Source organism: Monodelphis domestica, chromosome X (assembly GCF_027887165.1).
Source record: "Monodelphis domestica isolate mMonDom1 chromosome X, mMonDom1.pri, whole genome shotgun sequence".
NCBI lineage: Eukaryota > Metazoa > Chordata > Mammalia > Didelphimorphia > Didelphidae > Monodelphis > Monodelphis domestica.
Window position 1 is genome coordinate 32106588 of NC_077235.1, and position 26977 is coordinate 32133564.

The 26977-nt window shown below is 38.0% G+C and overlaps 1 protein-coding gene across 6 annotated transcripts in view; it reads left to right on the forward strand.

The window, feature by feature from the left end:
- LOC103095951 (zinc finger protein 345-like) overlaps positions 1-26977 on the forward strand; it is a 58070-nt gene that overhangs the window by 6308 nt on the left and 24785 nt on the right. For 3 of the 6 annotated variants that reach the window (XM_056808748.1, XM_056808751.1, XM_056808747.1), the window contains exon 5: positions 8769-8840. The exons of the other annotated variants lie outside the window; for them this stretch is intronic. In XM_056808748.1, coding sequence (XP_056664726.1) covers positions 8834-8840 — 7 coding nt within the window. In that variant the 5' untranslated portion in view covers positions 8769-8833. The remainder of the gene's footprint in view (positions 1-8768; positions 8841-26977) is intronic. 6 annotated transcript variants of the gene reach the window in all.

Genomic DNA, 26977 nt, shown 5'->3' on the forward strand with positions numbered 1-26977 from the left:
GAAAGCAATTGCAGTTTAGGAAGAAGTAAATGGCACCTAAACTAAATAATACCAAACAGCTCAATGTAATCTGTTTATTTTCTAAGATCTATAGTAGTCATCTCAAAGCAATTTAGTTTTAGCCTAATCTGGCTAAAACCTAGAGTACGTGGCAAGCAGTATTATGAGGTAAAGACCAAAAGATAGGCTGGAGCCAGGGGATTAGGGGGTTTCAGTGGAAGCCTCTGGAGTTGGTATTTCATTTTATGGACAATAGGGATCCACTGAAGACTTTTGAGCAGGGAAGTAACACAGTTTAAAACTTTTTTTGTTTCAAAAGAACAGATGTGAAAACATGTATTGAACCCTACCTTACAGGGCCTTGTTATTTTAAAATAGACAACACAGAGCAGAGAAGTATGTATTATGATTTGGTGAAACATTTTCCATTAGGATAGGAGTTAGATGTGAGTTCACTGGTTCAGAACTCCTGAATGAGGAAACTCCCTGTACCTTTGCAGGTTGGTGCCTTCCCTGCAACTTTATAGTCTTAGAAATTTACCTAAAATGCCATGAGGTTAAGTGATGTGCCCAGTAAGCATCAGAGGTACTCTTTTTACTTACTCCCCCATGATGATTTTCTCACATTGTTAGGCCATGGCATAAATATTATCACAGGGGCTTCAGAGAATACTTAATGGACTGTGGCCAGCAAACCACACTCATTTGACAGTAGAGGTCCCTGGGAACATAAAAACACTAACACTGACTAACACTGGGTTATAGCTGGACAAATGAGAAGAATCATGGGGTGAGGTGTCTATATGAGTATAAAGACTCCATTAATTCATGGGTAGAATCCCCATGGCCAGGCTATACTTGTGATCTTAAAGGTCAGAGTGGAGCCATTCTGAAAAAACAAGTAGTAGTTGAATGGAACCCTAAATCAATTAACCCCACAAATATTTATTAAGGGCCTACTAGGTGCCAGGCACTGGAATGAAGGAATATGCTCAGTAAGTGGAGAAGGCCCAAGAAGTTTGTTTTTGTGGCAATATCCCTATTTCACAGATATGGACATTGAGTCTCTGAGAGATAATAATCTCTCAGGTCACACAGCTAATAAATGTTGGGATTGAGATTTAAACCCAGGTCCTCTAGACTCCAGGTCTAGCACTCTAGCTACCATGCCATACTAGAGACCCCTTCTCTCTCCATACCCTCAAGAAGGATAATCTAGGACTTTGGGCCACACTTAAGAGGAAGATTGTCAGTGTGATTCAGATGACTTCCATCTTGCTATGAATCAAAGTACTCAGAAAAATTCCAGTGGCACAGTGAAGATAATGCTCTCCCATACCTTATAAACTAAAATTTTTCATTTGACAAGGAAATACTTGCTTTTTGCTGATGGAGTTGACAGGGTACATCCAAAACTGCAGCTAAAGGAAAGAAGGGGAATCATAAAGAAAAGAATCTCCCATAGGATGGATCCCTGACAACATCTCCTCCCATTCTAGTCCAAAAAAGTACCATCACCCAGCAGGCACTGGAAGCATTGAGGGACATGATCCTTGGACTGGGCTTCAAATGCCAATAAACACAAATATATGCCAAGTAGATAAAAACAAGGTAGTATGGGAGGAAAAGTACAAGTAGTTAGCAGGGTCATGAAAGGTTTCAGGTAGAAGATAGGACCTGAATTACTTCTTAAAGAGGGGAACCCTGCAAGGCAGAGGTAAAGGAGGAATGCATTCCAATATGGGGAACAAAGACTTGGAGTCTGGAAATGGAATCCTACATGCAGTGAATACAAAGGTCAATTTGTCTCATATCACCAAATTTGTGAGGGAGAGGATAATGTCCATTGAGGCTGGAAAGACAGTCTGAGGCCAGGTTATGAAGGGTTTTTAAAAACTTAAAAAGAGGAATTTGTATTTTATTTTAGAGATAATAGGAAGTCACTGGAGTTGGTTGGGGGTGGAGTAGGAAGGTAGTCACCTTTACATGTAAGAAAAAGATAGCAGTGTGTTAGATCGACTGGAGTAAGGGAGAGACTTGAAAAAGAGAGAACAGTAAGGAGCCTGGCTCAGTAACTTAGGTGAGGAGTGATGAGGGCCTGAAATAAAGTGGTAACTGTGTGAGTGGACAAAAGGGATTGGATGTGAGAAATGTAAGAGTAAAATTGGAAAGATGGGACAGCAGAGAAATTATAGAGGGAGCAGGATGAAGGAGAGTAAGGAGTCAAGAAAATGCTGAAATGATGAACCTGGGAGAAGGGCAGAATGAGGGAAACTTTGACCAAAATTGGGGCGTTTGTAATATGAGACATTATGGAAAGAAGATGAGTTTACTTCTGGAAGAAGTCTCTGGGATATGCAGTTCAAAGTATCTGATCTAAGAGGTAATTGGGGCTAAAGCTTAGATAAACTAAGTTTGGAGATATAGGTAGGTAGATAGATAGATGAATGAATCAATACACAGAAAGGTAGAGAAAGAAAAGTCAGAAAAAATGTAGGTAGATAGATGAATAGGTAGGCAGATAGATAGATATCTAGGTAGATGAGTAGGTAGTAATTAGAAACAGGAAAAAGGGAAGGAAGAAAGGTAGGTAGGTACATAGATAAATGAACAGGAAGATAGTCAAGATAGATAGGTAATTAGAAAGAAAGGAAGGAAGAAAGAATGAAAGGAAGATCTACACAGATGAATAGGTAGATATACCAATAGGTAGGTAGGTAGATGAATTACATTAGATTGGTAGGTAAGCAGATACATGGGTAATTAGGTGGATAGTTAGAAAGAAAAGGAGAGAAAGAAGAAAGGTAGATAGAGGGATAGATACATAGATTGATAGGTAGATGGGTAGGTAAGGAAAAAGGAAAGGATGAAAGGTAGATAGTAGAATAAATAGGTAGATAAGCAGAAGAATAAGTAGATAGGTAGATGAATTAGATTACATAGGTACTTAGGTAGATAGATGGGTTGGTAATTAGAAAGGAGGGAAAGAAGGAAGAAAGTAAACAGGTAAAAAAAGGTAAATAGATTAAAATGAGAAAGAAAGGAAAGAAAAAGGAAGGTAATTAGATAGATTAAATAGGTATTTAGGCACGCAGATGGGTAGGTAGGCAGTTAATTAGAAAAGGGAGAAAAGTAGATAATCAGATGTATAAATATAACTAGGTAGATAGATACATAAATGCAAAGAGGACAGAGAGAGTTAGATGGAGAGATAGATACATAGGCAAAAAGAGAAAGATAAATAGATATAGACATACATATAGGTTAGAGAGAACCAGATGGATGGATAGATAAATGGGCAGATACACCCAGAAAAATAGATAGATGCATACATATGTACAACTAGCTAGATAGAAAAATACATAGATCTATAGATATGTATATAGGACAGAGAGAGCTAGATATTTAGATAAATAGGGAGACAGACATACAAATATATATAAATACCCATAGGGAAGAGAAAACTAAATATATAGGAAAATATCTTGATCAATACATATACAGATAGATATATACATACATTCAGGATATAGATAGCTAGATGGATGGATAGATAAATGGGTTGATAGATAAATACATAATTATTGGATAGAGAGAGCTAGATGCATAGAAAAATACATAGATCAAAAGATAATTTAATAAATCAATAGATACAAAAAGAATAGAAGGAGCTAGATGACAAGATAGATAAAGAGGTAGGTAGATAAAAACAAGAGGTAGACACATACATACATACATACATACATACATACATACATACATAATAGAGCACCAGTTGATACATATATGAATAATAGAGAGAGATGGATGGATACCTATTATATATCTACCTGCATACAGTATATGTAATGAAAATTGGAATGACAAGGAGGCAGATACATATAAGATAGAGAAAGCTAAATGAGCAGAAAATACATTGCTCGGTACATACGTATAGGAAAGGGAGAGCTAGCTAGCTAGAAAAATACAAAGATAAATTGATAGACATATAGATACAGGATAGAGGGAACTAAATGGAGGTAGAAAGTAGCAGATAGATACATGCATACTTACATATGTGATTGAGAGTAGGGATAGATACATGCTTACAAAATAGAATTACATGGATAAATTGGCAGATAAATCTGCATATACAGACAAATAAACATACTGCATAGAGGGAAGTATATGGATTGAGAGATAAATAGGCAGATAATAGAGAGCTACATAGATAAGTAGATACATCCATATAGAATAGATGAATAGATAGATAAAGAGGCAAATAGATACAGAGATAGATAGATATATACATACATAAATACATGATAGAGGGAACTGGATATGTAAATAGGTACATGGATCAGTAGTTACGTGGATTGATAGATTCATACAAGCATCCATACATACAGGATTGAGAGAACTACAGGGACAGATAAATAGGCAGATAGATAGTAAATACATACATATGTACTTATAGGCTATAGAGAACTAGAAGAATAGACAGAGAGAGAGAAACTGATTGATACATCCATACATATAGGACAGAGAGAGAATTAGATGATTAGATAGATAAATAGAGATAAAACATCTCTGCATAGAGAAAGTTAAATGGATAGAAAAATGCATTGATCAATACAGAGAGTAATAAAGAGATAATACAGGATATTGAGAAGGCTAGATGTCTAGATAGATAAGTAGGCAAATACATACACACAAAATAGAGTGAATAGAAAACCACACAGATTGATAGCTATATAGATAGATAAATAGATGCATCAAGAAAGAGAGAGGCACACATGCATAAAGGAAAGAGAGCTAGATGGAGAATTAGATAAAGAGGTAGATACTTATATACTTACATTATAGAACTAGATGGATATATAAATGATATATACATACATTTAAGAGAACTAAATGGATAAAGAGGCAGATGCGTACATACATGAAAGAGAACTAAACAGCAGATAGAAAAATCAAGACGTGTTCAGGATAGAGAGTAGATACATACATACATATATACATACATACATATATAGAATGACTGATAGATACATACCTAGGACAGAGGGATGTAGATGGATGGATAGATTGATAAATAGGCAGATACATACATAAAGGATAGAGAACACTAAATGCTTAGAAAAATACATTGATCATTACATAGATAGATAAATAGACAACATTCATTCAGGGTACAGAGAGCTAAATGGATGGGGAGATAAATAGGCTGAGAGATAAATAGAAAGATAGATACATATATATACTCACCAGATAGAGCTATATAGATAGGAAGATACATACATACATACATACATACATACATATATGATAGAGCTAGATGGATAGGTAGATATATATATGCTGTATAGAGAAAGCTAGATGGAGAGATATCGAGGCAGATAAATACATGGATACATATATACCTATATACATACATGGTAGACCTTGATAGATAAATAAATATATGCATACAAGATAGAGAGAACTACATGTTTAGATAAAGCAGCAGATAGATACAGATCTACATTCATACATACACATGAAAGAGCTAGATGGATAGATAAACTGACAGATCACTACAGACATGCATACAGGAGAGAGAGCAAGATATCCATCTTAAGATAGATTCATATGCACAGAGAGAGATATGGAGAGAAGTACATATATATATGGGATAGAGAGAGCTAGAAGGATAGATAGATAAATTGGCAGGTACATACAGATATACAAACATATAAGACAGCGAGCTACATGGATCAATAAATAGGCAAATAGATAGTTTGATACATAGAGGGCAGAGAGCTAGATGGATAGATAAATAGGCAGATAGGTTGACTGGTAACATGACTACATGCATACATAACAATAGATAGAGCTAGAAGGATAGATAGGTAAATAGGCAGATACATTATTATAACTATAGGTAATTAGATATATACATACCCAATACATACAGGACAGAGAACTAGATGGATATATAGATACTTAAATACATTTATACATATGGGAAAGAGAGAGCTAGATGAAGAGATGGATAAAGAAATAGATATATACACCTACGTACATACATGATTGATAGAGCTAGATGGTTGGATAAATAGGTAGAATGATTCATGCATACATGCATTTAGGATAGAGGTAGATTAGCTACAGAGAAATAGATATAAATCTCTAGGAAAAAGAGTAAGGCTTAGAGCTACAAGAATAGATAAATAGGCAGATAGGTAGATACATAGACACATATCTATGCAGGATAAAGAGCTAGATGGGTAAGTAGTAAGGTAATTAGAAAGGAAGGAAGAATGAAAAGTAGATAGAATAATAGATTGTTAGATGAATAGGTAGATAAATACATAAATGGATAGATAGGTAGATAGAAAAGAAAGGGAAAGAAAAAGAAACAAACGTGGATGGATAGGGAGATAAGGTAGTAGGTAGATTGGTAATAAAATTGGTAAATAATGTGAGAGAAAAAAAATAGGCAGATAGATAAATAAGCAGATGGATAGGTATGTTTTTAGAGAGGAAAAAGAAAGAAATGAGGAAGAAAGGTAGATAGATGAATAGATAGATTGGTAGGTAAATAAATAGATGTGTAGGTATGTAGGTAATTAGAAAAAAGGTAGGAAGGAAAAGGAAGGATTGAGTTGTAGAAGAATAGGTAGATTATTAGCTCAATGGGTAGATAAACAGATAGATGGATGGATAGATAGAAAGAAAAATGGATGGATAGAAAGAAAAATATAAAAAAGAAACATGGATGAATAGGGAGATAAGATAATAGGTAGAATGGTAGTAAAATTGATGAGTAATGTGAAAGAAAGAAAGAGACTAAGTAGAAGGATGGGGTAGGTGGTTAATTAGAGATAAAAAGAAAAGAAGAAAAAGGAAGAAAGGTAAGTAGATAGATTGATAGATAAGATAGTTAAATTGAACTGTAGGATGTAGACAATTAGAAAGGAAGGAAAGAAGAAGGAAATAATGAGTGGCAGACAGGATAGGTAGGTAGGTTGTTAGCTGAATAGGTAGATAGATACATATATAGGATAGAGAGATCTAGATGGATAGCTATATAGATTGATTTATATGTGTGTATATACAGATATGTATAAAGGATGAAGACAGCTGGATGGATGGATATGTAGGCAGATACATATATACACACAACACATGGGATAGATAAAGAGGCAGATGCATAGGTAGATGGATGGATACATACATATGCACATAGAAACAAACATACAGGATAGAGCTAGAAGGACTGATAAATAGGCAGAGGAACATAAATACAAAGCTAGATGGAGAGACACACACAGACATATAGATTGATAGGGAGACAGAGAGACAGACAGATGGGGGGAGAGAGAGAGAGAGAGAGAGAGAGAGAGAGATGGATAGATAGACAGATAGATGGATAGAGATAGATAGATAGATAGATGGATGGATAGACAGACAAATAGATAGATAGACAGACAGACAGATGGATAGAGAGACAGATGGATAGAGAGACAGATGGATAGAGAGACAGATGGATAGAGAGACAGATGGATAGAGAGATAGATAGACAGATAGATAGATGGATAGAGAGAGACAGAGAGAGAGAGAGAGAGATGTAGATAAAGAGGCAGAAAGATATATAAATAGGTACATACATACATACATACATATAGAGAGATAGACATGGATTTAAGATAGAAGGATAGATACATAAATAAAAAGATACATACATAGTGGATAGAGATAAATTATATATATACACATACAAATATACATATAGATTAGAGGAAGCCAGATGGATAGATAATAAGTATAGATACATACCTACATATATACATAAAGGATGGAGAGACCTAGAAGGAGAGATAGAAGACATATAGATAGCTAGATAGAGACATACATACATACATACATACATACATACAGGATAAAGAGAGAGAGCTAGGTGGATAGATAAATTGGCATATAGATACATGCATATATACAGGATAGAGAGTGAGAGGGATTGAGAACTACATAGAAATATATACATATGAGATAGAGAGATCTAGATGGATAGATATAGAGGGAGATAGATAAATAAATAGACAGGTAGGTAGATACATGAAAACCTAGGATAAAGAGATACATAAATACATACATATAAGATAGAGTGAGCTAGATGGATAGAGAAATACATAGACTGATAGACAAATACATACAGGATAGAGTGAACTAGATATACAGACAGATAAATAGCCAGGTAGATAGATATATAGGTACTTAGATACTTAAAGTACAGAGAAAGAAAGAGAGAATTAGACAGAAAGAGAGAGATAAAGCAGACACATAAATATAAAGATAGATAACTAGATACATTCATAGAGGATATGGAGTTAGATGTAGAGATAAATAGTCTGATAGAGATAGACAGGATACATACATACAAACAGGCTAGAGATATCTAAATGGATAGATAAATAGGGAGATAAATACATGGGTTTTGATCCTGGGCAAGTTACTTGGCCTCTCTGAGCCTTGGTGTGTGGTTGCAAGGCCAATGTGTTTCAAGTACTTTGAACACTTTATAAAAATGTCAACTCTTATTAGGAAGCTGTCCCTTATCTCATGTAGAACTCTTGTACTCTGAAAATGCATGACAGCCCTTTAACTGATGTGAAGAGTTTTCTTGGGTGAGAGACAGGAGACAGATCCTCCTACATCTCCTTCCCAACATCACAAACTTTCCCACTTCCAGGTTTAACATCCTCAATTCAGTCTACTGAGTCTTGTCTGCCATTCTTTCCCATCAGTTTTCCCTCCTGGGCCCTGCCTTACATCCAGTTTGCTCCCCAGAGAGAAGAACCAGGAGTAGCAGATGGAAGGTAATAGTAAGAAAAGCCACCTCACAATGAGGTTCCCAACCAAAGGCCAGCTGTTGGATATGTTCTAGTGGAGGGTATCCCTGAAGTTCCTTTCAGGTCTGCTTTGGCCTGTGCCCTTCCTCAACTCTGTCCTACTCTGGGCCTGAGCACCATGTTCCAGATGGAGTCTGAGCAGGGTAAATGGCAGTGGAACTAGTGCCTCCCTGGTTCTGAAAGATCTCAGGCTTTTAGGCTGCTATGTCCCATTGTTCACTCCTTTTGAGGTTGTGGGCCAGATGAATTCCCAGATGTTTGTCACATCTTTGAGCTACATTCTCCCATTTTACAGAATAGGAAACTGAGGCTTGTTGACTTGCCCAAAATCACATCCATAACAGAGCTGGGCTGGGATATGAACCAAGCTCAGTTTGCAAAAAAAAAAAAGTGAATTTATTTAGCAGTGTAAATACATATTTATACTATAGTATAAATAAATATTCCTCAGTTTCTCCATTTTGCAAATTGACTTGGAAAAAGGAACAGAAAGCTTGAGTTTACTAAAATCTTGCAGAAAGTTAGGATATCTGGAATAGAACCCCTGCTGTAGATATCTTAATTTATAGTAAATCACAGGTAATGAGTGTGCCCAGGCTGGGGGCCTTGTCTCTACAATGATAAAAATGATGATTGGTCTGGAATTGAGGATGCTTAGAAACCTCTGTGAGGTGTAAAGTCCAGCTTTAATGATATCTCCCTCTCCCTCCCTCCTTCCCTCAGGGCCTCAGCAAGGTGTGAAATCCCATTGAAAAGATTAACTCCTTGATGAAGTGGGACAATACTGGGGCTCCCCCCCTCAGAGTTAACAGTGTTCCAAGTATTTTTCCCCCACCAAATTCCCTGAACCTTCTGTGCCAAGAAATGTTTTCCAATGAGAATGTGGGTTTTCCTGGTCCTCAAAGCCTGTGTAATCTAGCTGATAACATCAGATCCTAAGGTGTGGTTTGAATTTCTTTCCTAATGTCAGGTTTTGGATGAGAAGAGGAGCAAGTGCATGCATAGGCAGAATGGGGATTTTTGTGTCAAGTTAGAACTACTCACCTTTTTGGCAAGCTTCTAGTATCTTGGACTCTCTCTCTCCACTTCTGCTACTGGGGTGGGAGAGAGGAAAATTACACAGAACAGGTTAAAAGACAGCCATTATCTTTGAAAATCTTCACTTTGGATTGTCTGATAAATTTTTGTCAGGCTTAGATGCCCCCCTTCCCCCAATCCCACTGCCGAGGGAACCTGTCAAGTTTCTTCCCATGTAAATAACTATCTTTGGTTTTGGAAAAATTACAGCATTGGCAATGAATGTTTCAGACACATGGTCAGACTCATTTGTGGTTGTCAAATAAACAGAATGATTGAGAGTTGCTTGCTGTGATGGGAAGAGGGCTAGACAAGTGCTAGGGGACCTGAGTCCTTGGCCTAGCTCTGCCACTAACTGGATATGTGCCCTTCGGAGGACCCTCTAAGCTCCAGGCCTGTCTTCTCATCTCTGAACTGGGCTGTGCAAGCTAGATTATCTCCAAGGGCCCTTTAGAGCCCATGGGTACCCTCCTCGGAGAAAATAATTAACTTAGTTTTGGAATTCCATCCTAGGGCTAAGCTATCCTGATGGGAAATGAATACAAACTCACTTAATCCATTATATCTAGCTGGCCACAGACCAAGAGTCACACCTACCCATCCATCCTTCCACCTTTCCATTCACCTTGCCTTCAACTTTTTGTTTGGGGGACAAATCTGGACCCAAACTCCTTAGCCTGGCCTTGGAAACCTAACCTCTTGCCCAGGTCACACAGTTACTGACGCAGCCATCACTACTAAGCCCAGGGCTCACATCACCTGTATGTGCTGAGGGGGCTCCACAATCTACATTTGGAAAGAGAATTATTATTATCTTAACCCCTTACTATTCAAAATGAAATGTAAATGGCAGGGAGGAATCTGAAAACATCAACCAGTGAAGAGGTCCTATTTAGGCCCCTCTACCCCCAACAGAAGAAAGGCCACTGGCTGCCTAAGGAACACACTGATTAAACAAATGGCATTAACTTAATAGGGCCCAAACCATACCTTCTTCCCAGCCACTTCCCACTTCAGTGTAAGTCCTTCCTACCTGAAAAGGAAACAGCACACCAGGGCTGAAGAGGTAACGGCTATAGGTTCTCAAAAGAGTGAGATCACAGAACATAGAATGTTACAGTTCAGGGAACCTTGGAAACAACTGAGTAGCCCCTCCCCCCCAGCCATTTCCTGATGAGGAAATTAAGGGCACAATTTTAGAATCAGGACAGTTAGAGCCTAGTCCCCCACGGACACACAGCAAGGAAGTAACAGAGGTGTAACAGCCCTGTAACCCACTGCCTTCCGTGCTGTTCCTGTAGGTGGAGCTTGGGGCTCTGCTAAGGAATATAGTATCACAAATTGATGGCTAGAAGGTACTTTAGAGTTCATCTAGTCTAATTCCTTCATTTTACTGATGAAGAAATTGAGCCTGGGGGGGGGCGGGTTGACTTTTCAGTGGGGGCTTGAACCTTATTCCTCTGATTCAAGACCCATCACTCTACACTGTCCCACAGGTCACTCTCCCCAGTACACAAAAAAGGCAGTTTGGGAGAAGGGCTGAGGATAGTGAGTCACATGATTGGCCTAGGGGTTTGTGGTGGTGGTGGTGTTTAGTCATGTTTAACTCTTCATGACTCTTTTTGGGGTTTTCTTGGTGTAGATACTAGAGTGGTTTGCCATTTCCTTCTCCAACTTATTTTACAGAGAAGGAAACTGAGACAAACAAGGTGAAGTGATTTGCTCAGGGTCACACAGCTAGTAAGTGTCTGAAGCCACATCTGAATCATCTCACTCCAAGCCCAGGACTATCCACCTGACTGCGTTGTAGTTTGTGAGGGGAACAAAACTCTTTAATCAAGTCTTCTCTGCAATAGATAGATGTAAAAGCAGAGGGATGCCCTAAAGCTGAGATCCCTTCTGTCTCCCACTTTTGCCCTGCCCCCCTGCCATCCTTTACTTTGACCAATTTATTCATCATTTCCATAGATCACTTATATAGCTCCTGAGCTCCTTCTATGTTCCAGGGAAGACCAGGGCCTACCTCAGAGTTGATTGTAAAAATCTCTTTATTCTTTCAGAAACTCATCCTAGGTTGTCCAACTCCACTTGAAGGCTTCTCTGATTCCACCCCCCAAAGTAGTTGCCACCTCTTCACATTTCCCCTGACATTACACAGCAGGTCTCAGCTGTATTTGCTGCATTTAGATCAGAGCCCAAGCCTGTAGTGTTTGGCCTGCCCAATGCAGAGGACCTTGCACAAATACTGGGTGCTTAATAAATGTCTATGGCACAAATTGTTTAAAATGGCACAGCTCTAGATCAGTTCCCCATTTGTGGAGGGAGTCATTTACCTAATCTGAGATAGGGACAGGCTGGAGTCTGGACCACGTGGATTCCATATGGGAGTGTGTGGCTGTATTGACTTCCAGAGCCTGGCCCTTTGGTGGTAGAATCCTTTCTCAGGTGTTTTGATTGAGAAGTTGATTGAAAGCAGCTGCTGTGTTGAAGAGGATGTCAGTAATGAGTGGCAGAGGCTAAGGGCTTGGGAGAGTTGTTGGACCCGCCCCCCAGGCTTTGAAGAGGCTTTTCATTGGGATCCAGGGGACTGCAGGAGAAGGCCTAGGCAGATGGGAAAGAGGCTGGTTTGGGAACGCAGACCCCTGGTCCTACCAACTCTGGTGTGTCACCAGCCTTCCCTGGACCTCAGTCTCCTCCTCCTCTGCCAAATGAGGGTGTTGGGCTGACTGCTCATTGACCTCCCAACACCCTTCTAGCTTCACATCTGAGATCCTAGGAAAGGCTCCATTCAAGGAAATGAGGAGGAGCTGAGGGGACAGAAATCAGGTAAAAATAGTTGTTGTTGTGGACCAATGGACCCAAGGCCCAGAGGGGGACCACCTGCTGAGAGAGGGACTCTAGCTTGGAGAAGGCAAGGGCAGGGCCTGGATGGGGGCAATTGAGTGGAAGGCACCTCCTCCATGGGCTTTCCATTTCTATTTGCTCCCCCCAGGGTATTGCTCAGGTTCCTTGGGATATAACTGAGAAGCCAAGATGGGTAGAGTCCATAATTCTTCTCTACCTGGAAAGGCCATCCCCTCTATCATGGTGCCTGTGTAAAGGGCCTGGAACTTTTTGATTGCCTGGTACTGAAGAGGCCTGAGAGCCCCCAAGCATAAGAGAAGGGAAAGGGTTCTGAAGTGCATCAGAATTAGGATGACATCAAGAAGCATTCCAGCCATGTCCTGGAGTGCACAGAGCCCTGGAATCTTTGCACCAAGGGGCCAGCACACTCTTTGGGTTCCATACAGAGGAGCTCTCTACAGACACTTGTGGCAGCCATTAGGTGTTTCTGCTCCATGGCCTGCTGGCTCCTCTCCCTAGTCTGAGGATAAGCTCTCCTGCTCCTTACAGTCAAAACACTTAGATTTTGTTTGGCCTGATCTAAGAAGCAATGAACATACATACTTTCAGATTCAAATTTACATAAAGAAGATGTTTCTCTGCCTTCTTGTGTATTAGAACAGTGGCATTTGTTGGAGGTCAGCTCAGTCCCTGATCCAGTTATTCTCTTAAACAAGTAGCAGCACTCTATGACTCTGGGAAGAAGAAACAGCCCTGGACCAAAAAGTAGCTGAACAAATAATAGTGGAATTTAATGATAGAATATGCATGAGCTAGGCTTTATAGAGGACAGAAAGTGAATAGATCTCAGATCCCAAGGGGTTTCAAGAAAAGACTTAATGTTTTGAAATAACCAAATAAAATATTGTTTTAAAAAAAAAAAGGAAATACTTAATTTGGTTTTTTCCCCCCAAAGAATAGACAAATTAGGGGAAGGTGATCTCTTTGGCAATGAAAAATGAGAAGGAAAAGCTTGTGACTTTGAAGTATTGACTACTTATCTTTTTGTAGGATTTTTTAAACTAAACTTTTTTAATTAAAATGATTTTATTGAAAATCATTTAAAAATTAACATGTTTCAAAAAGTTAATATGCCTCTCACTACCCTCCGTCCATATAACAAATTTAAAAAACAATAAAGACATGAGGGGATGTTCATCAATTGGGGAATGGCCAAACAAATTGTGGTAAATGTTGCTGATGGAATACTATTGTAAGAAAAGATACGCAGGACAGTTTCAGAAAAATCTGGAAAGATCTTCATGAATTGATCCAGAGCAAAATATGAAGAACCCAGAAAATTATACAAAGAAACAGCAATATTGTATGATGATCAACTGTGAAAGACTTGGCTACTCTCAGCAATATCTTGGATCTTATGATTTTGGAAAATGTATATTGAAAATTGTTACATATAATTGGGAAAATAAATTACATTTTAATTAAAAACACACAAAATAATAAAGATAGCCCTTGGTACACAACTGCTACATAGTGTAGCAAAAAAAATTCCAACATTAGCCATATCCTAAAGTATCATTCTGCATTTCAAGTTCATCACCTCTGTCAGCTTCATTCTATTGGACTGAGTTTATCACTGTAGTAATCAGAGGGCTAAAGTCTTTCAAACATGTTTTCTTCTATGATATTGTATTAATTGTTCTCCCAGTTCTCTTTAAAAATTGACCTCATCAGTTCACAAATCTGAGTTTTCTCTGAAATTGTCAGTTTGATAATTTCTTACAGCACAAAAATGTTTCATCCATATATCATAATTTCTTCAGCCATTCCTCAATAGCAGAACATGCCCTTGATTTCCAGTTTTTAGCTTCCTGAAAAAGAACAGATGTATCCCCTTCCTTTTTCCCCCCACTTTCTTGGCCTAGTAGTGGTCTAGCTGAATCGGAGGATATGTACACAGTTCAGTAACATTGTGAGCAGCTTTCCAGAATGACTGAACCAATTCAGAGGACCTCCAACAATACACTGTTGTACCTGTTTTAATAGATGCATTTTGAAAAGACATCACCAATATGAATTTACATAAAACAGATGCAATTTTCCAGTTGGCTTCCCGTATACAATTGGATTAGTTTTCTACAAAAAAAGATGTCTTAGTTGAATGAGAGAAATTTCACAAAATAGATAAAAATACAGTAAAATAGAGATAACATTACATTTTAAAACTAAGCCATTCTGTGGATTTTTTTTAATTAGATTTGCTCAATTTCAAACATTATTCCTTGGTTACGAAAATCATTTCCTATTCCTCCCTCCCTTTCCCCTACCCCTTCCATAGCCGAAGCGCAATTCCACTGGGTGTCTTGATCAGAACCCATTTCCAAGTTGTAGGTGTTTGCACTAGGATGTTCATTTAGAGTCTATATCCCCAATCATATCTCCCTGGACCCATGTAGTCAAGCAGTTGTTTTTCTTTGGTGTTTCTACTCCCACAGTTTCCCCTCTGGATGTGGATAGTGTTCTTTCTCATAGATCCCTCCGGGTTGTTCCGGATCACTGCATTTCCACTAATGGAGAAGTCCATTACATTCAATTTTAGCACACTATATCAGTCTCTGTGTACAACGTTCTCCTGGTTCTGCTCCTCTCGCTCTGCATCACTTCCTGGAGGTTGTTCCAGCTCACATGGAATTCCTCCACTTTATTGCTCCTTTGAGCACAATAGTATTCCATCACCAACAGATACCACAATTTGGTCAGCCATTCTCCAATCGACAGGCATCCCCTCATTTTCCAATCTTTTTGCCACCACAAAGAGCGCAGCTATGAATATTCTTGTACATGTATTTTTCCTTATTATCTCTTTGGGGTACAAACCCGGCAGTGCTGTGGCTGGATCAAAGGGCAGACAGCCTTTTAGCACCCTGTGGGCATAGTTCCAAATTGCTCTCCAGAATGGTTGGATCAATTCAGAACTCCACCAGCAACAACAACAAAAAAAATGCATTCACGTCCAGACTTTGCCACATCCCCTCCGACATTCATTACTTTCCTTTGCTGTCATGATAGCCAATCTGCTAGGTGTGAGGTGATACCTCAGAGTTGTTTTGATTTGCATCTCTCTGATTATAAGAGATTTAGAACACTCTTTCATGTGTATATTAATAGTTTTGATTTCTTTAACTGAAAATTGCCTATTCAGGTCCCTTGCCCATTTATCAATTGGAGAATGGCTTGACTTTTTGGTACCATTGATTTAGTTCTTTGTAGATTTGAGTAATTAGACCTTTGTCAGAGGTTTTTGTTACGAAGATTGTTTCCAAATTGGTTGCTTCCCTTCTAATTTTGGTTACATTGGTTTTGTTTGTATAAAATCTTTTTAATTTGATGTAATCAAAATTACTGGTTTTACTGTTTGTGACTTTTTCTAAGTCTTGGTGGATTTTAAAATCTTTCCCTCGCAAAGGTCTGACATGTGTACTATTCTGTGTTCACATAATTTACTTATAGTTCCCTTCTTCATGTTCAAGTCATTCACCCATTCTGAGTTTATCTTGGTGTAGGGTGTGAGGTGTTGATCCAAGCCTGATCTCTCCCACGCTGTCTTCCAATTTTCCCAGCAGTTTTTATCAAATACTGGATTTTTGTCCCAAAGGCTGGGATCTTTGGGCTTGTCATAGACTGTCTTGCTGAGGTCACTTGTCCCAAATCTATTGCGCTGATCCTCCTTTCTGTCTCTTAGCCAGGACCATATTGTTTTGATGACCACTGCTTTATAGTATAGTTTGAGATCTGGTACTGCAAGGCCACCTTCCTTCGCATTTTTTTTTCATTATTTCCCTGGATATCCTTGGTCTTTTGTTCTTCCAAAGGAACTTTGTCACGGTTTTTTTTATTCAGTAAAAAAGTTTTTTCGTAGTTCGATTGGTATGGCAGGAGAAAAATTAATTCATTTGGGTTGGATGGTCATTTTTATTATGTTTGTTCATCCTGCCCGTCAGCAGTTAATGTTTTTCCAATTGTTTAGATCTAGTTTTAATTGTGTGGAAAGTGTTTTGTAGTTGTGTTCATATAGTTCCTGTGTTTTTCTCAGCAGATAGATTCCTAAGTATTTAATATTGTCTAGGGTGATTTTAAATGGAATTTCTCTTTCTAATTCATGGTGCTGAGATGTGTTGGAGATATATAGAACTGCTGATGATTTACGCAGGTTTATTTTGTATCCTGCGACTTTGTAAAGTTGTTGATTATTTCCACTAGCTTTTTTTTTTTTCAAATTGAATATCATTTTTAATTTCCAGCAATGAGCACAAATATTCAAAGTTACTTAAAGAACCAAAGAAGGAAAACAAAAACGAGTACAAAAGTTATGGTAAAGCTAACCTGAAACTTTTGTCACTTGTAGGTTATAAATCATGGTGAAACATGAGATGGGTCTCCCTTTAACAAGGGAGTCACAAAAATGTCTCCCCTTTTGTAGCCCCTTTATTCATTCATTTACTTTTTATTAACATAATTTTTCAAAATTTGGTCCATTTCAAACATTCCTTGGTCAGAAAAATCATTTCCTATTCCTCCCTCCCTTTCCCCTACCCCTTCCATAGCCGAAGCGCAATTCCACTGGGTATTACATGTGTGCCTTGATCAGAACCCATTTCCAAGTTGTTGGTGTTTGCACTAGGATGTTCATTTAGAGTCCATATCCCCAATCATATCCCCCTGGACCCATGTAGTCAAGCAGTTGTTTTTCTTTGGTGTTTCTACTCCCACAGTTTCCCCTCTGGATGTGGATGGTGTTCTTTCTCATAGATCCCTCCGGGTTGTTCCGGATCACTGCATTTCCACTAATGGAGAAGTCCATTACATTCAATTTTAGCACACTATATCAGTCTCTGTGTACAACGTTCTCCTGGTTCTGCTCCTCTCTCTCTACATCACTTCCTGGAGGTTGTTCCAGCTCACATGGAATTCCTCCACTTTATTGCTCCTTTGAGCACAATAGTATTCCATCACCAACAGATACCACAATTTGGTCAGCCATTCTCCAATCGACAGGCATCCCCTCATTTTCCAATCTTTTTGCCACCACAAAGAGCGCAGCTATGAATATTCTTGTACATGTATTTTTCCTTATTATCTCTTTGGGGTACAAACCCGGCAGTGCTGTGGCTGGATCAAAGGGCAGACAGCCTTTTAGCGCCCTGTGGGCATAGTTCCAAATTGCTCTCCAGAATGGTTGGATCAATTCAGAACTCCACCAGCAACAACAACAAAAAAAATGCATTCACGTCCAGACTTTGCCACATCCCCTCCGACATTCATTACTTTCCTTTGCTGTCATGATAGCCAATCTGCTAGGTGTGAGGTGATACCTCAGAGTTGTTTTGATTTGCATCTCTCTGATTATAAGAGATTTAGAACACTCTTTCATGTGTATATTAATAGTTTTGATTTCTTTAACTGAAAATTGCCTATTCAGGTCCCTTGCCCATTTATCAATTGGAGAATGGCTTGACTTTTTGGTACCATTGATTTAGTTCTTTGTAGATTTGAGTAATTAGACCTTTGTCAGAGGTTTTTGTTACGAAGATTGTTTCCAAATTGGTTGCTTCCCTTCTAATTTTGGTTACATTGGTTTTGTTTGTATAAAATCTTTTTAATTTGATGTAATCAAAATTACTGGTTTTACTTTTTGTGACTTTTTCTAAGTCTTGGTGGATTTTAAAATCTTTCCCTCGCAAAGGTCTGACATGTGTACTATTCTGTGTTCACATAATTTACTTATAGTTCCCTTCTTCATGTTCAAGTCATTCACCCATTCTGAGTTTATCTTGGTGTAGGGTGTGAGGTGTTGATCCAAGCCTGATCTCTCCCATGCTGTCTTCCAATTTTCCCAGCAGTTTTTATCAAATACTGGATTTTTGTCCCAAAGGCTGGGATCTTTGGGCTTGTCATAGACTGTCTTGCTGAGGTCACTTGTCCCAAATCTATTGCGTTGATCCTCCTTTCTGTCTCTTAGCCAGGACCATATTGTTTTGATGACCACTGCTTTATAGTATAGTTTGAGATCTGGTACTGCAAGGCCACCTTCCTTCGCATTTTTTTTTCATTATTTCCCTGGATATCCTTGGTCTTTTGTTCTTCCAAAGGAACTTTGTCACGGTTTTTTTTATTCAGTAAAAAAGTTTTTTCGTAGTTCGATTGGTATGGCAGGAGAAAAATTAATTCATTTGGGTTGGATGGTCATTTTTATTATGTTTGTTCATCCTGCCCGTCAGCAGTTAATGTTTTTCCAATTGTTTAGATCTAGTTTTAATTGTGTGGAAAGTGTTTTGTAGTTGTGTTCATATAGTTCCTGTGTTTTTCTCAGCAGATAGATTCCTAAGTATTTAATATTGTCTAGGGTGATTTTAAATGGAATTTCTCTTTCTAATTCATGGTGCTGAGATGTGTTGGAGATATATAGAACTGCTGATGATTTACGCAGGTTTATTTTGTATCCTGCGACTTTGTAAAGTTGTTGATTATTTCCACTAGCTTTTTTTTTTCAAATTGAATATCATTTTTAATTTCCAGCAATGAGCACAAATATTCAAAGTTACTTAAAGAACCAAAGAAGGAAAACAAAAACGAGTACAAAAGTTATGGTAAAGCTAACCTGAAACTTTTGTCACTTGTAGGTTATAAATCATGGTGAAACATGAGATGGGTCTCCCTTTAACAAGGGAGTCACAAAAATGTCTCCCCTTTTGTAGCCCCTTTATTCATTCATTTACTTTTTATTAACATAATTTTTCAAAATTTGGTCCATTTCAAACATTCCTTGGTCAGAAAAATCATTTCCTATTCCTCCCTCCCTTTCCCCTACCCCTTCCATAGCCGAAGCGCAATTCCACTGGGTATTACATGTGTGCCTTGATCAGAACCCATTTCCAAGTTGTTGGTGTTTGCACTAGGATGTTCATTTAGAGTCCATATCCCCAATCATATCCCCCTGGACCCATGTAGTCAAGCAGTTGTTTTTCTTTGGTGTTTCTACTCCCACAGTTTCCCCTCTGGATGTGGATGGTGTTCTTTCTCATAGATCCCTCCGGGTTGTTCCGGATCACTGCATTTCCACTAATGGAGAAGTCCATTACATTCAATTTTAGCACACTATATCAGTCTCTGTGTACAACGTTCTCCTGGTTCTGCTCCTCTCTCTCTACATCACTTCCTGGAGGTTGTTCCAGCTCACATGGAATTCCTCCACTTTATTGCTCCTTTGAGCACAATAGTATTCCATCACCAACAGATACCACAATTTGGTCAGCCATTCTCCAATCGACAGGCATCCCCTCATTTTCCAATCTTTTTGCCACCACAAAGAGCGCAGCTATGAATATTCTTGTACATGTATTTTTCCTTATTATCTCTTTGGGGTACAAACCCGGCAGTGCTGTGGCTGGATCAAAGGGCAGACAGCCTTTTAGCGCCCTGTGGGCATAGTTCCAAATTGCTCTCCAGAATGGTTGGATCAATTCAGAACTCCACCAGCAACAACAACAAAAAAAATGCATTCACGTCCAGACTTTGCCACATCCCCTCCGACATTCATTACTTTCCTTTGCTGTCATGATAGCCAATCTGCTAGGTGTGAGGTGATACCTCAGAGTTGTTTTGATTTGCATCTCTCTGATTATAAGAGATTTAGAACACTCTTTCATGTGTATATTAATAGTTTTGATTTCTTTAACTGAAAATTGCCTATTCAGGTCCCTTGCCCATTTATCAATTGGAGAATGGCTTGACTTTTTGGTACCATTGATTTAGTTCTTTGTAGATTTGAGTAATTAGACCTTTGTCAGAGGTTTTTGTTACGAAGATTGTTTCCAAATTGGTTGCTTCCCTTCTAATTTTGGTTACATTGGTTTTGTTTGTATAAAATCTTTTTAATTTGATGTAATCAAAATTACTGGTTTTACTTTTTGTGACTTTTTCTAAGTCTTGGTGGATTTTAAAATCTTTCCCTCGCAAAGGTCTGACATGTGTACTATTCTGTGTTCACATAATTTACTTATAGTTCCCTTCTTCATGTTCAAGTCATTCACCCATTCTGAGTTTATCTTGGTGTAGGGTGTGAGGTGTTGATCCAAGCCTGATCTCTCCCACGCTGTCTTCCAATTTTCCCAGCAGTTTTTATCAAATACTGGATTTTTGTCCCAAAGGCTGGGATCTTTGGGCTTGTCATAGACTGTCTTGCTGAGGTCACTTGTCCCAAATCTATTGCGCTGATCCTCCTTTCTGTCTCTTAGCCAGGACCATATTGTTTTGATGACCACTGCTTTATAGTATAGTTTGAGATCTGGTACTGCAAGGCCACCTTCCTTCGCATTTTTTTTTCATTATTTCCCTGGATATCCTTGGTCTTTTGTTCTTCCAAAGGAACTTTGTCACGGTTTTTTTTATTCAGTAAAAAAGTTTTTTCGTAGTTCGATTGGTATGGCAGGAGAAAAATTAATTCATTTGGGTTGGATGGTCATTTTTATTATGTTTGTTCATCCTGCCCGTCAGCAGTTAATGTTTTTCCAATTGTTTAGATCTAGTTTTAATTGTGTGGAAAGTGTTTTGTAGTTGTGTTCATATAGTTCCTGTGTTTTTCTCAGCAGATAGATTCCTAAGTATTTAATATTGTCTAGGGTGATTTTAAATGGAATTTCTCTTTCTAATTCATGGTGCTGAGATGTGTTGGAGATATATAGAACTGCTGATGATTTACGCAGGTTTATTTTGTATCCTGCGACTTTGTAAAGTTGTTGATTATTTCCACTAGCTTTTTTTTTTCAAATTGAATATCATTTTTAATTTCCAGCAATGAGCACAAATATTCAAAGTTACTTAAAGAACCAAAGAAGGAAAACAAAAACGAGTACAAAAGTTATGGTAAAGCTAACCTGAAACTTTTGTCACTTGTAGGTTATAAATCATGGTGAAACATGAGATGGGTCTCCCTTTAACAAGGGAGTCACAAAAATGTCTCCCCTTTTGTAGCCCCTTTATTCATTCATTTACTTTTTATTAACATAATTTTTCAAAATTTGGTCCATTTCAAACATTCCTTGGTCAGAAAAATCATTTCCTATTCCTCCCTCCCTTTCCCCTACCCCTTCCATAGCCGAAGCGCAATTCCACTGGGTATTACATGTGTGCCTTGATCAGAACCCATTTCCAAGTTGTTGGTGTTTGCACTAGGATGTTCATTTAGAGTCCATATCCCCAATCATATCCCCCTGGACCCATGTAGTCAAGCAGTTGTTTTTCTTTGGTGTTTCTACTCCCACAGTTTCCCCTCTGGATGTGGATGGTGTTCTTTCTCATAGATCCCTCCGGGTTGTTCCGGATCACTGCATTTCCACTAATGGAGAAGTCCATTACATTCAATTTTAGCACACTATATCAGTCTCTGTGTACAACGTTCTCCTGGTTCTGCTCCTCTCTCTCTACATCACTTCCTGGAGGTTGTTCCAGCTCACATGGAATTCCTCCACTTTATTGCTCCTTTGAGCACAATAGTATTCCATCACCAACAGATACCACAATTTGGTCAGCCATTCTCCAATCGACAGGCATCCCCTCATTTTCCAATCTTTTTGCCACCACAAAGAGCGCAGCTATGAATATTCTTGTACATGTATTTTTCCTTATTATCTCTTTGGGGTACAAACCCGGCAGTGCTGTGGCTGGATCAAAGGGCAGACAGCCTTTTAGCGCCCTGTGGGCATAGTTCCAAATTGCTCTCCAGAATGGTTGGATCAATTCAGAACTCCACCAGCAACAACAACAAAAAAAATGCATTCACGTCCAGACTTTGCCACATCCCCTCCGACATTCATTACTTTCCTTTGCTGTCATGATAGCCAATCTGCTAGGTGTGAGGTGATACCTCAGAGTTGTTTTGATTTGCATCTCTCTGATTATAAGAGATTTAGAACACTCTTTCATGTGTATATTAATAGTTTTGATTTCTTTAACTGAAAATTGCCTATTCAGGTCCCTTGCCCATTTATCAATTGGAGAATGGCTTGACTTTTTGGTACCATTGATTTAGTTCTTTGTAGATTTGAGTAATTAGACTTTTGTCAGAGGTTTTTGTTACGAAGATTGTTTCCAAATTGGTTGCTTCCCTTCTAATTTTGGTTACATTGGTTTTGTTTGTACAAAATCTTTTTAATTTGATGTAATCAAAATTACTGGTTTTACTTTTTGTGACTTTTTCTAAGTCTTGGTGGATTTTAAAATCTTTCCCTCGCAAAGGTCTGACATGTGTACTATTCTGTGTTCACATGATTTACTTATAGTTTCCTTCTTCATGTTCAAGTCATTCACCCATTCTGAGTTTATCTTGGTGTAGGGTGTGAGGTGTTGATCCAAGCCTGATCTCTCCCATGCTGTCTTCCAATTTTCCCAGCAGTTTTTATCAAATACTGGATTTTTGTCCCAAAGGCTGGGATCTTTGGGCTTGTCATAGACTGTCTTGCTGAGGTCACTTGTCCCAAATCTATTGCGTTGATCCTCCTTTCTGTCTCTTAGCCAGGACCATATTGTTTTGATGACCACTGCTTTATAGTATAGTTTGAGATCTGGTACTGCAAGGCCACCTACCTTTGTGTTTTTTTTTTCATTATTTCCCTGGATATCCTTGATCTTTTGTTATTTCAAATGAACTTTGTTATGTTTTTTTCTAAATCAGTGAAGAAGTTTTTTGGTTGTTCAATGGGTATGGCACAAAATAAGTAAATTTTTTGGGTAGGATGGTCATTTTTATTATCTTAGCTCATCCTATCCATGAGTAGTTAATGTTTTTCCAATTGCTCAAGTCTCGTTTTAATTGTGTGGAAAGTGTTTTGTAGTTGTGTTCATATAGTTCCTGTGTTTTTCTCAGCAGATAGATTCCTAAGTATTTAATATTGTCTAGGGTGATTTTAAATGGAATTTCTCTTTCTAATTCATGGTGCTGAGATGTGTTGGAGATATATAGAACTGCTGATGACTTATGCTGCTTTATTTTGTATCCTGTGAATTTGCTAAAATTGTTGATTATTTCCACCTGCCTTTTGGTTGATTCTCTGGCATTCTTTAAATAGACCATCATATATGATGCCAAGAATGATATCTTGGCTTCCTCATTGCCAATTTTGATACTTTCAATTTCTTTTTCTTCTCTAATTGGTACTGTTAGTGTTTCTAGTATAGTGTTAAATATTAGCCGTGATAACAGGCATCATTGTTTCTCTTCTGATCTTATTGGGAAGGCTTCCAATTTATCCCCATTGCAGATGATGTTGCCTGATAGTTTTAGATATATACTCTTAATTATTTTTAGGAAAGACCTTTCTATTCCTATGCTTTCTATCATTTTCTAAAGGAATTGGTGTTGTATTTTATCAGTCTTTTTCTGCGTGTATTGAGATAATCATGTGATTCTTGTTGGTTTGCTTGTTGATGTGGTCAATTATGTGGATGTTTTTCATAATATCGAACCATCTTTGTATTCCTGGTATACATCCCACCTGATCATAGTGAATAACCCTCGTGATGAATTGCTAGAATCTTTTTCCTAGAATCCTATTTAAGATTTTTGCATCTATTTTCATTAAGGAGATTGATCTATAGTTTTCTTTCTCTGTTTCTGACCTGCTTGGCTTTGAATCAGTACCGTATTTTTGTCATAAAAGGAATTTGGTAGAACTCCCTCTTTGCTTATTATGTCAGATAGTTTGTATAGTATTGGGATTTGCTGTTCTTTGAATGTTTGATAGAATTCACTTGTGAATCCATCAGACCGTGTGAATTTTTTCTTAGAGAGTTCTTTGATGGCTTGTTCATTTTCTTTTTCTGATATGGGATAATTTAAGAATTCTTTTTCTTCTTCTGTTAGTCTAGGCAATTTATGTATTTTTGGAAATATTCATCTATATCACATAGATTGGAATATTTATTGTCATAATTGGGTAAAATAGTTTTTAATGATTGCCTTAATTTCTTCTTCATTGGAGGTATAGTCTCCCTTTTCATCTATGATACTGTTAATTACATTTTCTTCTTTACTTTTTTTATTATATTTACCCATACTTTGTCTATTTTGGTTGGGTTTTTTTCAATATACCAGCTTCTAGTCTTATTTATTAGTTCAATAGTTCTTTCACTTTTGATTTTATTAATTTCTCCCTTAATTTTTAGGTTCTCTAATTTAGTTTACTTCTGGGTATTTTTAATTTGTTTGCTTTCAAGTTTTTTCATTTGTATATCCAATTCATTGACCTCTGTCCTCCCTAATATGTTAATATATGAACTCAAGGATATTAATTTCCCCCTGAGTATGGCTTTGGCTGCATCCCATAGGTTTTGAAAGGATGTCTCATCATTTTCATTTTCTTCAGTGAAATTATTAGTTGTTTCTGTGATTCGTTCTCTCACCAATTTTGGAGAATCATATTATTTAATTTCCAATTAATTTTTGATTTGGCTCTTTATGTCCCCACTCTGATAATATTTTTATTGCATTATGATCTGAAAATGTTGCATTTATTATTTCTGATTTTCTGCATTTTTTGCCATGTTTTTATGACCTAGTACACGGTCAATCTTTGTGAATGTACCATGTGCTCCTAAAAAGAAGTTGTTTTCCTTTTTGTCCCGTATTTATTTTTCTCCATATATCTATTAACTCTAATTTTTCTTAAGATTTCATTCACATTTTTACCTCTTATTTATTTATTTGATTTATCTAAATTTGATAGTGATAGGTTCTGGTCGCCTACTAGTATAGTTTTACTATACATTTCCTCCTTCAATTCCACTAGTTTCTCTTTTAGAAATTTGGATGCTATACCATTTGGTGCATACATGTTGATTACTGAGATTTCCTAATTGTCTATACTCCCTTTTAGCAGCATGTATTTACCTTCCCTATCCCTTTTAATCAGATCTATTTTTACTTTGGTTTTGTCTGATATCATGATTGCAACTCCTGCCTTTTTCTATCAGTTGAGGCCCAATAGGTTTTGCTGCAACCTTTAATTCTAACTTTGTGAGTATCCACCCGCCTCAGGTGTGTTTCTTGTAGACAATATATGGTAGGATTTTGGATTCTAATCCATTCTCCTATTTGTTTTCGTTTTATGACTGAGTTCATCCCATTCACATTCAGAATTATGATTGTCACTTGCATATTCCCTAGCTTTTTTATATCCTCTCCTAGTTCTGTACTTTCTTCTTTTGCTATATCTTTTTAAACCAGTGGTTTACTTCTAATCAATCCCCCTAATCCCCTCCCTTGATATGCTTCCCTTTCTGGTCCCTCCCGTTTTGTTCAATTCTTGTTTTTTTAGGGTCTGTTAAGTTACCTCCCCACCCCCTTTCCTTCCCTTTTTGTACTGCTTCTCCTCTACCCCCCTTAGTTTTCCCTTTTCACTTTCCCTGTAGGATAAGATAGAATTCAAGACCCCAATGGATTTAGATGCTCTTTGGTGGTCTTAGTCAGCTCCCAAGGACCTAGAGGTTCCCCTTATTCTAGAGGTGCCCCTCTCTCACTGATTCTGGCGTGCACTGGCTCTGACTCTGGCTCCATAGGTGGGGTGGGGGAGGGTAGATCAACTTGCGGTTTTGGTGGGAGCTTTTTCACCCCCTTATAGTGTGGAAATGCTCAAATCCCACATACCTTCAATGCTGCGCCCTAATGTAGAGTCCCTTCGTTCTCATGAATTTGGTTTTTTAGGTCTTTTGAGGTAGTCTATTTTGGTGGGTGCTGAGGAGAGGAAGAGTCTTGCCTCTAGACTGCCGCCAGGTTTACCCAGAAGTCCCAATGTGTGGCTTTTGAGAGCTGTCCAGCAGTCTCTCTGAGGGTCCAGAGTCCACTCTTTCTAGGTGTGACAATTTTGGTTGAATAATGGAATGAGAAATACTATGTGCTCAGTCCCACATACATAGGCATCACATAGTGTTCTTCCATGACATGAGGTGGTTTATTTTATAGGTTCAGTGAGTACCTGCTTTTCTGGCACACAATCAGTTCTCTATATACATGTTTCCATAGAACTTAACAAGAGATGTGAAGCCTAAGGAGATAGTCAACCAAACATTGTTGCTACAACAGAGATGGAGATAAATGACATAAGTAGGGTGATTTGGAGGTTAGTCCCTCT